General features: G+C 42.9%; 1 protein-coding gene across 1 annotated transcript in view; it reads left to right on the top strand.

The window, feature by feature from the left end:
* The window catches only part of Lgr5 (leucine rich repeat containing G protein-coupled receptor 5), a 132544-nt gene that overhangs the window by 86999 nt on the left and 33075 nt on the right, over window positions 1–12470 (top strand). Inside the window, exon 4 of the mRNA XM_021173502.2 lies at window positions 1944–2015. Within this exon, the coding sequence (XP_021029161.1) occupies window positions 1944–2015 (72 nt within the window). The remainder of the gene's footprint in view (window positions 1–1943; window positions 2016–12470) is intronic.

Raw genomic sequence — 12470 nt, 5'->3', positions numbered from 1 at the left:
GTGCTAGGATTAAAGGTGTGCGCCACCACCACCTGGCATTTGGGGTCACTCTTATTTTAATAAAGAGTATTTCCTTTTTCCTAAAATGCCTAAGAATGCTCTGTTGTTCCATGTCGTATGAATGCCTTCAGGTCATGTTATCCTTCTCACACCTTGTTATTAAAAGCACAAGCCAGGGCTGGGGATGTAGCTCAGTTTGTGAAGTGGTTGCCTGATATACACAAAGCTCTGGGTTCTATCCTTGCTATGATATGTAGCATTTCATACACGAGGCATAGTATTGTATGCCTGTAATTCCAGCAATAGGGAGGTGGAGGCAGAATGGCCAGGTTCAAGATCACCCTTAACTAATGAGTTTGAAATGAGCATGACCTACATGAGATCTTGTCTCAGGAGGAAAAAAAAGAGAGAGAGAGAGATAAATATATAAATGTTGAATCAAACATCTAACTCATCCATTAAAAAATTGTTCCTGGGATTGTCACATGTAACACTGTGTGTCTAGTGAAGCATAAATAAATAAATTGACTGTAAATTACTCTTTCATGGTTCTTTAATAGGTGAGTCCTGATCCAATGAGATCAAAAGCCAGAGCAGAAGCACCAAAATTCTCAGCAGCATAGACCTCTCAGAGCATGTCGCTCTCCTCATACAAACTCTCAAAAGTGGCTGTAAAAGTCATATTCATCTAAAGCTATGACTTGTGTAAGGATGAGCAGAGTCTATAGTAAAACAAGAGAAAAGTCCTAGTGACCCAGTCCAGTAAGACCAAGAACAAAGATGACAGTGGCATTTGTCAGCTGGTGCTGTCTTACATATGGAATCTTACTGTGATCTCTTGCATCTAATCTTTAAATATTATTGCCCTTGAACACATTGATCCCAAGATAAATAATCTGTTTGGTTCTGTTATGCAAAATACTTAAACCCAATGAAATGGCAAATAAGGCTATCCTCTTAAAAAAGCCCTTGACTAAAAAAGCCCTTTAGTCAAGAAGGGGCGCCATCCTCCAACCTCCCAGTACCAAGCCAAAACCATAAGGTGATGGGCAAAGATCACCAAAGAAACATCACAGAGAGCCATAATGCTCCCGTTCAACACTGACCTACAATCCAGCCTTGGTAGGCAGCTTGATGTCTATGCATAGGACACTTAAACAGAAAGAACATCCAAGAATCAGGTCATCAATTGTCACAAGTCTCCATTCAACAAGATGACAAGCTCTTCTCTCTCCCACATTCATCTGTTCTCATTTAGCCTTGCTGATCAAAAGTTAGAGAAAAAAGAAGACAAAAATATCAGCAAAGATGTTTGCTTCGAGGAGCCTGAAGATGCTATATGAAATAGTGACTGCCTTAAACATACCCAGAAAAGATGTTAGGAAAATGCAAAATCATACCCCACCTCTAGCAAAAGCAGTTCACATTTGTTTGTACACTTGTACAAATGATAAAATGGAATTTTGCATCCACATCATGACCAAGACTTCTTAGGCTGTTAATACACCGTGTAGTCAGTAAGCAAGGTTTGTGGAAGAAATCAACAGCCATGTGAGGGTTTTCCATTTTAACTGCACACTGCGGTACTATAAACCCTTTAACCGTTTTGTCTCCCACTGAAACATCTTGAACAAAAACAGAATTTTCTAATTAACTCACTGGGGACTCAAGATAACCTGTTCTCGTTCTGCCATCTGAAGGTAACCAGATGAGAGATGAGGGCTTAATTGATAATTGGAGATTTTGTAGGATTTACTTATTTATCATTTGCACACACACACACACACACACACACACACACCAGGAATTTAACCTCCCCCCAAAACCTGTTGTGCGTGATGCTCTGATGTTTTTAAGACACTGGGACAGTGTTGGGGACAGCGATTGTTAATTTTCTTTTCTGTCTTTGTTGTTGTTGTTGTTGTTGCTGTTTGCATGGACAGTATGCTGCAGAACAACCAGCTGAGACAGGTTCCGGAGGAAGCGCTACAGAATTTGAGAAGCCTTCAATCCCTGTAAGTACAGCTGTAACTGCAAATCATGAATCTCAATTGAGAAGGAACTGTCCTGGGTTATCCAGGAGCTGGTGGGGTTGAATGGACTAGAAGCCTTAGCCGTAGGCTTTGGTGATTCCAGGCAGATATTTAATGACGTCTTCAGTCAAAAGCCTGAATATGTTGGTGTCTCCAGAGCAAACATTCACTTAGATCATCCTGCCCACAGGACCATTAGTATTTTTTTTTTCTGAATTCAAATGAAAAATGATGCTTACCTTTTACCTAGAAAATTGGAATGGACAATCTGCCATTTTGACTTCTTCAATTTGTTTTATCTTTAAACTGTCTGAGCTTCTTTGTAATCCAACTTTACTTAGCAAAATAACTACAAGTGCTTTAAATTCCACATTATCTGTCAAGGGCCCTCAAATTAGGAAATCCACATCTACCATGTGTCCTGATGCATAGCTACTACATAAACCACAAGCTGCCCATCACTGTACACATTGATAATCACAAACAGTCCCACAGTGCTCATATACATAGACTCATAGACCTCACACAGACACAGACACAGATACACACTGACACAGACACAGACACACTACAATGGTGCTAATGTCTTTTGCTCAGAACATGCCTTTCCAGCAGAAGTTTCCCTCCCAGCATCCACATAAACAAATAAGTAACTCCCCACAAGAGGAGCATTCACACCAGCCAGCTGTTTGGGGACTTGGGTTGGAAGTAATTGTTCTCAAACATTACTTGGCAAGTCTCTGCCATAACTGTTGTGTTAGTAAACCATCTTCTCACCACAGTGTAGGAATGGTAACAATACAGTTGCATGATTTCTGACACACATGTGTGTCAAGCGCTCTCTAATTATACCTACACTGGAGGTCTTCATCTGTCAAACAAAGCACTGCTTTCTGGTCCTGACTGATGAGGGAGATAAAGGCACGGAAAAAAAAAAAAAAACAAAACAAAAAACCGAGGGAGGACTGCAGACTCTAGCCGGAAAAATCCTCCGTAAGGAATCCATCAGTTAATAATTACATACGGTTTGCTTGATGCTTTCTACTGCGGTAACGAGAGAAGGGGGTGTGAGATCTGAAGATGAGACCTTCATTCTTTGATCTTTTCCTTTTAATGAAAGAAAATCTGTGCTTGAGGTCATTTCAAGCTTTTTTATTCTAGTCAAACAAAGTGACTTCCTAGGTTTTCAGCAGCCTATAGATAAACAAGCATACAAGGGACCCTTTGTGGCTGGGGCTGGGGCTGTTGCCTTTCCAACCCCTCCTTAATGACAGGACAGTGTCACTCTGCTTTTGTTGAGCTTGCTCTACCTGAAGGAAGCAAGCAGAGGGAAGCCAACTGCCTCCAGTAGGGCTGTAGTGGGGGATGGGCTAAATGGAAATTGAGATACTGACACTGCCCAGTAGGAACCTTAAACAGCTGCAAAGCAGTCAGTAGATTCTAGGATAAGAGTTTGTAACCGAAATCCCCTATTGGCTGGAAGATCACAAACAGAAGGGAACTCTTTGAGAAAGAGAAAACCATGAGCCTTTTCTTCACTTCAGCTGGGCGGCGACTCTCTGATAAAGGTGTTCAGATTTAGTTTCTGACGGGCTCGATATGTACTGTTCACCAGGTGTCTCCCAGTTTCTGGTTCACAAAGGAATTTCTTTCTGAAACCTTATAAATGCATAAGTGCATGTTCCCTGTGAAAAGAGTCAAGGGTTAATTTTCCGGGATGACATCACATCCGAAATGAAGCGTCTAGACAGGTTCTCAGCCCCTGGCACACACTGCTTTGTGTCAGCTGGGTTAGGTGACAAATGGTCACAAGGTCCCTTTGCCTGGCCAGAGCTCAGTCAGTGTGAGGTATGAGGCAAGGGCAGTGTACGCTGGTGTGCTTCTCTTTGTCATTGATCATTTGTGCTGCCTTGGTGGGACAAATAGGATCTGTTCACAAAAGATTCATGAGCACAACTTAACCACCAGCTCCACAGACCATGCTGCATCAACGAAAGGTGCCCCTGCCCTGGTTTGGAGGTTTGGGGAACAGCAAACTCTATTCAAGTTGTGTTGTTACCTTGTGTGTTAAGCGCTATCTTGTGGTAAATTGTCTTTCTCGTGCTTCTATTAACCAGCTCCTAATTGAAAGCCTTACAGTAGGCCTCGTGGTCCTCCCGTTCCTTATCGGTTTCCATTCTAATTCCAGACAGTCCACCTGGAATGCAAGGACATTCACTTCAGTATCAATAAGAGCAGGGGGCGGGGGTGAAATTCCATCATCCCCACTGTGCCAATATTAGGAAGTCCCCATACCAAGTCACAGACTCTTCTTGGACCTGTGTCAACACTTAGATTACCACTTGGCCCCATTAATATATGGTGGTTCTATTAGTCTACTGTCTTCAATTAACCCCCATTTTCCTAACCCCAACACACAAACACACACACACACACACACACACACACACACACACACACACACACACACTGGGTGTGGGGGAGAAAAAAAAGATACTTTCTTTGTGTTTTATTTTACTCTCTAAGAGGCAATCCTCTGGACATTGCATTGCGCATGTCTTCCCACAGAGAGCCTTTTCGATGTTGATGATAAATCATTATCCAGAGAGCCTTGGCAACTAGCCACACCTCCAGACAATGAGAATCTGAATCTCTGAGTATTGCTGTGACTCATGCCTGTCAAGAAGCAGCCTGGGGGTGGGGGGAGAAGGGGGTGGAGATGGAGGTTGCATTTATCTTGGCTTACAGTTTGAGGGGATCCAGGTACAGGCCATCATGGCATGGAGGGCCTGGTGACACAAATAGGTGGCATCTGGTCACAACGCATTCATAATGGGAAGCAAAGAGAGGACAGGAAGCGGAGCCAAGGTATACAACCTCAAGACCGGCCCCCAGTAACCCACCCTTCCCAGCAAAATTCCACCCACTAAAGGTTCCACAGCCTTCCCAAACAGTGCCATCATCTAAGGACCCAGTGTTCAAACACAAGAAGAGCCTATGACTGGCATTCCCCCAACTCAAACCACAGCCCTGAGGAGGGGTTCCATGCATTGGTGTTTTCTAATAGCTTTGTTGTATATGCAAGTGCTTCGCAAAGTTAAAGCTTGGAAATGGCATGTTCTGCGGGTGGTATGTATCCCCTCGGGTGATATGAAAACCTTTCTGAGTTCTTTGCAAGCCTGAAAACAGAAACCAAAATCCATACTTTGCAGTCCAATTTGAGCAATAATAGAGGTACAATATAAAAGTAAAGCAGTGCCTTGTGTTTAATTGGAAACAGTTCACCTCTCGGCCTGTTGACTCTACTGACTATCTTGGGCAAATAAAGTTAAGAAGCCACATGCTGTACTGCCCAGATACTCAAATGTGATGCCTGGAACAGCCAGCCTCATCAGTGCCACCTTAACTTCTCAGAACCTTGGGGCCCAGCTGAGGGTTACTTAATGAGAATCTTTATTTCAGCAAAACTCTAGAGGATCTGTATACGAAATATGCTTGAGGAATTAAAGTGTTCAGTGTTCTGTTACCCTACCAAACGGTCGACACACCCAAAAAGGTTGAGAAGCAGTAACCCCCCACCATTTGTAGTCTCTGCCCCACCCACCTACCCTTGCCTTCTTGGAGGAAGTTTAAGAACTTGATCCATGGCAACTGGTAATGCTTCTGTGAGGACGAGACAGATTGTTCTCAGGTTGCAAGGGTTCTAATTCTCCACTTGTTCCCCATAAACAAAAACTGGTTTGTTCCTAATGAAATGACATAGGTACATTTGTGTTCTTTTAACTGTCTCCTGATGCTTACCAACTGCTCAGCTGAAGCCAGGGACCAGCAGCACAGAACATACTCCTGTGCAATATGTACATTTGACTTCTGACACAGGAGTGACTGCCCAGACACCAAGTGGGTTTTTGTAATGTAATCAAATGTAACTTAATTTCCTTTCCATATTTTTGGAAGGGAATAGAAATGTAATCAGAATTCACAGTGAGTTCTATTTCACTTGGAAACTTTTGGCATTGTAGACTAATGAGGGCTAGGGATTGGGTTACAGTCATCTGATGATAACTCAAAACCTAACTAACTCTCCCGTACCTCCCACCTAAGAAATCAATCTATGTGTAAAGACTGCCTCGTGTGTGACAGCCAATAGTGGATTTCAAATATCTCAAAGTTACACATGAAGTTTAAGCAGACCGAGGAAAATTATACATTCCTATTTGTCCAAGTAGTCAAGGGATTATTTGGAACGTCGGTTTTAATTCCAAATGCTCATTAGCAAAGTTAATTGTGTAAAATATGTGTCAAAGAGATGATGAGCTGCTAAATAGGACATGGAAGCAGGATCAAGCATGTCTTTATTATTGACTCTATTTTCTAATTAGCTAATATTCATCTGCAGGGTATAAACCCAAGTAGAATGTACAATGCCTGCCTGAAGTATGACCTGCCCACACGTATCATGTACAATGTCTACCCCAGGCCTGCCTACACGTATCATTTCCAGGGCTACAATGTCTACCCCCAGGACCATGTAAAATATCTATCACTGACTTCATCCAGACTCTTCATGACTTGTTTCTGCTTATAGTTTTCTTTAAAAGAGATAATACCCTAGATGAGTCCGGGAGGGGAAAGAGGCAGGGCACAGTTCTGAGCCAAGTTAAAGTAAGCTGTCCTGGGACAGCAGTGTGCTCTCCTACTGACACTCATGAGCCTATTGAGTTCCAGACCCTTGACGTAGAATGGGAAGGAAGTAACAATGGACAAGGAAGTGTAACCAGACAGAAAGAATACAAGAAAGCCTAGAGCGTAATAGTATAGAATCAAAGGGGCTAAAAATAAAGTGGCCTTAGAACTGGTGACATTTATTCCTTCTACTAAAATAGTTAAAGAAAGCATGAGCTCACACAACAAGAAATATACTGTGTCTATCCCTCCCCACCCCCAAAGATGCCAATGTACTGGGGTGGGGGTAGACTTGGAAGGGAAGCTCCAGAGGCCTGAGACTCTGTTGATGACCGAGGGTCACTCCATGAAAGCAAATGCAAATCAGCATCCAGTAAATCCCTATCAAAAAGAAAAATAGGTTTTTGGTTTTGTTTTGCTTTGCTTTGCTTTGTTTTCTGCTTCCCCCCAGTTTACACATGAGGAGGAAGCAGTTTTCAGAGGAAAGACTCTCTCTACATAATATTTGCAAGCAGAGAAGCTAAAATGGGAGCATCCTCTTCCTGGATGGGGGACTAACATGAGTCGTCTATTTTAAAAAAGGCCACGAAGGAGAGATTCCGAGGCCGGGTCATCCAGCTGCAGGGCTGTGGTAGTGTATCAATGGCAGTCCCGCCAGAAAGGGAAGGAGAACGTGCGCGTTAGGAAATTGGAAGTCAACGAAACCTTTTAAAGCAGAGCAGACTCTTTGGGAAAGTTAAGCCAGGTAACAGTTGTGGGAAGGCCAGCCATGAGTGGAGACAAGCGTTTCCAGATAGACGGGATGTGCGGTGGAAACGCAGGAGAGAATGGGGAAAGCAGAGACTCTTCGCCATGGTGACGAGAGAAGCCAGTGCTGTCCCCGTCCTACCTCATCCTCGTGGGTTAGGTGCTAGCATTTTCCCTTTGTCATGAGAAAGCAAAACTATCAGACTATTGACCTTCCCAAGGTTTAACAGCTTAGGGGGAGAAAAGTCAAGATGGAGATAGATGTGTTTGAGAGAACTCTAGTCTGTCAGAACCCCAAACTCTGCCCATTTCATGCCCCTCGTTCTTTACTTCCCTACCGGTGGGAAATGGTCACTGGTCAAAAAGAAGCATCAGCCTTGCTGGAAACACACGCACACCACGTAGGCCAGAGACGTGACTGTGAACCTCCACGTGAAGGAATGGAAGTTGTAGTGCTGCCAGAGAGGAATAAGTGAATTTAAGAAAGAGAAGGGAATCCTACTCAAATCTGAGCCTGCCAGCCCTTGTTAGGATTTCTCTGGCATTTGGTTATCTGATTCCTTGTACCTTTGAGGGAGCAATCACTTCTCTCCAGATGAGAAGACTATGTGTGAGAAACTTGCCTCGGTTGCCAGGGTAGGAGTCATGTAGACAAAGGCTAGAAAAGGAAGTTCCTGATAGCACAGACTACATATTGCCACAGCTTGCTGGGAGGGTGGAGAAAACCTATACCATCAAGGAACAGAGACCAAATAAGTGGCTGTGTTGAGGTTTAGTCTTGCTGACTATTGGAATGCTAAGTGCAGGGGTTGGGGCGCAAGATCTGGAGCCTGCATGTGATGTTGTGTGACCCTGCCCCCAAGTTACTTCTGATTGGTAAATAAAGATGTCAACAGCCAATAGCTGGACAGAAGACACGTAGGTAGGGTTTAGGGTATGGGGGCTTGTGGTCAGAGGAGAACCACAAGGAAGAAGACAAAGGTGAAAGGAGAGAGAAAAGCCACTGTAGATATATCCAGTTATGAACTCAAATTTTATCATGGCAGTGGTGGAGTTCATTACCACCCTCCCCAATGTTCTGGGTTCCTGAATGAAAGACACACACACTCAGTCTTTACATTTTGATATTCCTAAAACAACTCAACGGCCAGGCTACTTCCTAACCTCCAGGTGGCTAATCCACCTCCCTCATATATTCCCAAGTCATTACTTACTAAAATCTATATTCCATCTTGGCTGCCCTGGACCCAGTCAGGCAGCCTTCTTGGGGCCACTCTTCTCCAGCTCCTACATGGTGGCTATGTTCTGTGTCCTGCACCCTCTCAAGTGTAGCATCTGTCCTTTCCTTCTCCCAGGCACTATGGCACTCCTTCCTCCTCTCTCTGTCCCTAATCCAAGAATCCTAAAAGTCCTGTCTCTGTCTGTCTTGCCCAACCATTGGCTGTCAGCATCTTTATTTATTAATAAGAACCAACTGGGTACAGGATCCCAGAGTGTCTTATGTGCAGGCATTCATGGGAACAGCTTTGGGGACACAAATTAACATAAGAATACAAACAGCTACAAGCCACCACGGGTTAGGTGACTCATGAAAACATGATCCTGAAGGCTGGCAAATTGGAGTTAAGAGCACCCCAAATAAAAAATAGGAAGTAAATATTCAGAGTTAGTGATAGAAAGTAGATTTTAATAGCATAGAAGATAGATATCTGCCCAGTTCTTGTGTTGTTTAAGGCATGTTATAAATATAAATGTTGTGCATGTCTTTTATCCAGGAACTGAATGATCAAAATGGGGTAGAAACCCAGGTAGGGTTTAATTTTTTCTACAACAGGCTAAAGTGATATTCCTGAGGAAGAGATAAGTATCAAGACAATCTTATAAACCATGTTAGGGCCAGACTCTGTAAAAGTACATCTGGGGCACATGAAGGATAATATCAGGCTTACTGCAAGATGGAACACCACAGGAAGGTACTAAGAAGGAGGGATCTGATCAGATCTGCATTGTTGAAGAAGTCAGACTGGAGAAAGGAAACCTTTATCAGAATTGATGCTGGAAATCAGAAGAGGAAGATGGATTTGAGAAACACCTAGAAGATGAAGTTTCCAGAAGTATCAACGAAGAACAAAGAAGCCAGGCGTGGTGGCATATGCCTTTACTACCAGCACTCAGGAGACAGATTTCTGTGAGTTTAAGGCCATTCTTGTCTACATAGTGAGTTCCAAGGTAGCCGAGGCCACACTGTGCAACCCTTCTCAAGAAAAGAAGAGTAGGAGGAAGAGGACGAAGAAGAGGAAGGAAAGGAAGAAGGAGAAGAGGAAGATGGAGAGGAAAAGGAAGAAGAGGAGGAGGGTAGAGAGGGGGGGAAAGGGAAGGGGAAAGTAACATGAATGATCTCTAGGTTTCTAGTTTCTCCAACAGTTTGCCTAATGAGGCAGGGACTGGGATAAGCACCACTGTAGAGGATTACATGAGGAGAGGGGATAGATCAAGATTTCTGTCTTATGCTTTAGGAGAAAGAACTAAATACACATGACATGTAGTTTGAATTCCAGAGCTAGACTTTAAAGGAGTTCGGGGTGAAGCCTACCTCCTACCATGCACTTCTCTCCCCTGAACACTTCATGATAAGAACTTGTCTCACTACTGTTTTTGAACTGTCTCAAAAAGGCTATAACCATGCCTGCTGGTTTCGTGATTTATCTCCAGCCTGAGACACAGAGACAGCCTTCTGGCATTACTTATTGAAATGAACTGAAGATCCAGACTCTAAGTTGTATTGTACACAGCTGCTCGGGGTTCCCTGCTTTGGCCATAAGCTGTATATACTCATCTCCCTGGGTCTAGGTTCTCATCTGTGTATGGCTTTCCCCCCACGTCTTCCCTGGGTTTAGTTGAGCCAATGTTTTCTGCAAAGATAGTAGAATTGGCCTACTTACCAGCTTTCCCACTCTGTTAGTTCAGGACTCCTCACTTCAAGAGTAGGGACAGAGGAAAAGCCTGCTGATTAGAAGAATAAAATTTGGACAGTCGTGGAGACCCTTCTAAACAAGAGGGTCATGAACACAAGAGATGGTCATGAACACAAAGCCTAGAATTACTGTGGGAAAGAGATAGAAGAAAAAAAAACATGACTAGATCAGAGAAATAAGAGAAAGGTTCAAACAGATACGGTAGACAGAGGGCCTTGAATGTCAGAAGGGAGGCAGGGGCTAGATTTGAAAGGAATGGTAATTTGGAAGAACCAGAGATTTCTACCAAGGGAATGATATAAAGGCCAATTTCAGAGAGATTAATCTGGCAGCAGTCTGCAGGATTAATTGAGAAGATAAGGGATCAAAGGCAAATGGGGCCAGCTCAGACGCTGTGGCTGAGATGCAGGTGTGAAACGATAAGAGACTTAGCCCGGGAGTCAACCCAGAGATGAAGATAAATGGAGAGAAATTATTGAGGGATGGCTGGAAGGCAATGGGAGATCCAAAAGTAGATTCAAGGATTCAAATCCTGGTGGTTGGTACCTGGGAGACTAAAGGGGCCCTAACACAAAAGAAGAGCCTTTGTTTCCTTTGGAGAGAAATGAAACCCAAGAAGTGACTGCCCTCAATATTTTTGTTATAGCTGGCTCCTTGTCACAAAACTCACAGCAATGTTGATCTCTGAAACAAACAAACAAAAAAGATCAACATAATGAACCGTGCATGACCTGAAATCTATTCTTCATCGGGGATGGGGCACAACTTGGTGGCAGAGCCCCCACCTCTCACTATGTGGGAAGCTTAGCTCCATCTTCAGCAATGCTGGAAAGGATGCCAAAGAGACAGAGGCTTAGATACCCCACCTATTTTTATCCAGCTCCCAAAGCAATGGACAAGAATAAATTATGGCATTTCCATGAATATGTAAACTCTTTTTGCCAAGAGAGGGGGAAAAAGAATTTTTACTGTTTCAGACATATGTCTAAAGCAATGATTCTCTTCCTGAGAGGGCCACACTAGTTTTACAAGTGAATTGGAAAAGGAAAACAGAAGCAGAAACTTCCCACCTAAGCTGTCACGGCCCCTTTGTGAACCTATACCTTGTCTTCATAAGATATTGGAAATGTCTCATCTGTATGGGAAATCTATTAAAAGATGTTATGTTATGTTATGGCCACACCACAAATGTTGAATAGGAACAGCAACAGTGAAAATGATTCTAATAATATAGAGAATCCATTTAAATCCATATTGCTCTATTATATAGATGACCTACTATCCTGATTGCACTGGGATAATGATCTTGTGTTAAATTCAATGGTTAAACTCAATGGCAATCATCCACTGGTTCCAGGACAAAAGGTTCAAAACAATAACATTTTACCATACTGCAGAATCTGTGCATTTTGTTGAACTATATTTGAAAATGGATTTCCAGTCGGGTGGTTTTCATTTTATTAGGCAAGTAAAGTGATCATTGAGAATATCTATTTCTCAGTTTACCAGTGACCCAGAGAGAACAATGTGGTTCCCTAACTATCCATGCCTTCCTCAAAATGGTCTCGCAGATGGAAGAAGAAGAAGAAGAAGAAGAAGAAGAAGAAGAAGAAGAAGAAGAAGAAGAAGAAGAAGAAGAAGAAGAAGAAGAAGAAGAAGANGAAGAAGAAGAAGAAGAAGAAGAAGAAGAAGAAGAAGAAGAAGAAGAAGAAGAAGAAGAAGAAGAAGAAGAAGAAGAAGAAGAAGAAGAAGAAATGTATCTACTATACAAGAGTGGCGGATCATATCTTTAAATTTAACGAAGGAAAAAAAAGTGCTATTCTGTGAAACACCAGTCATGAAAATGCCATGCTCTATAATTCTGTTTATTACCGAGTCCCCACAAGCTGTGCAGTACAGCTGCCACTGTCTTCACACTTGAGCCCTTCTTTCCTCTCAGTCATCTATGTTAATAATTGACACTATTATGGTCATCCTGGTGTGGAATTAGCCAAGATCAATGGCTTATCTTGTGACTAACGCTTTCTTC

This window comes from Mus caroli, chromosome 10 (genome assembly GCF_900094665.2).
Source record: "Mus caroli chromosome 10, CAROLI_EIJ_v1.1, whole genome shotgun sequence".
Lineage (NCBI taxonomy): Eukaryota > Metazoa > Chordata > Mammalia > Rodentia > Muridae > Mus > Mus caroli.
The sequence above is the reverse complement of the archived record's forward strand: the minus strand, read 5'-3'. Positions and strand labels throughout refer to the sequence as shown.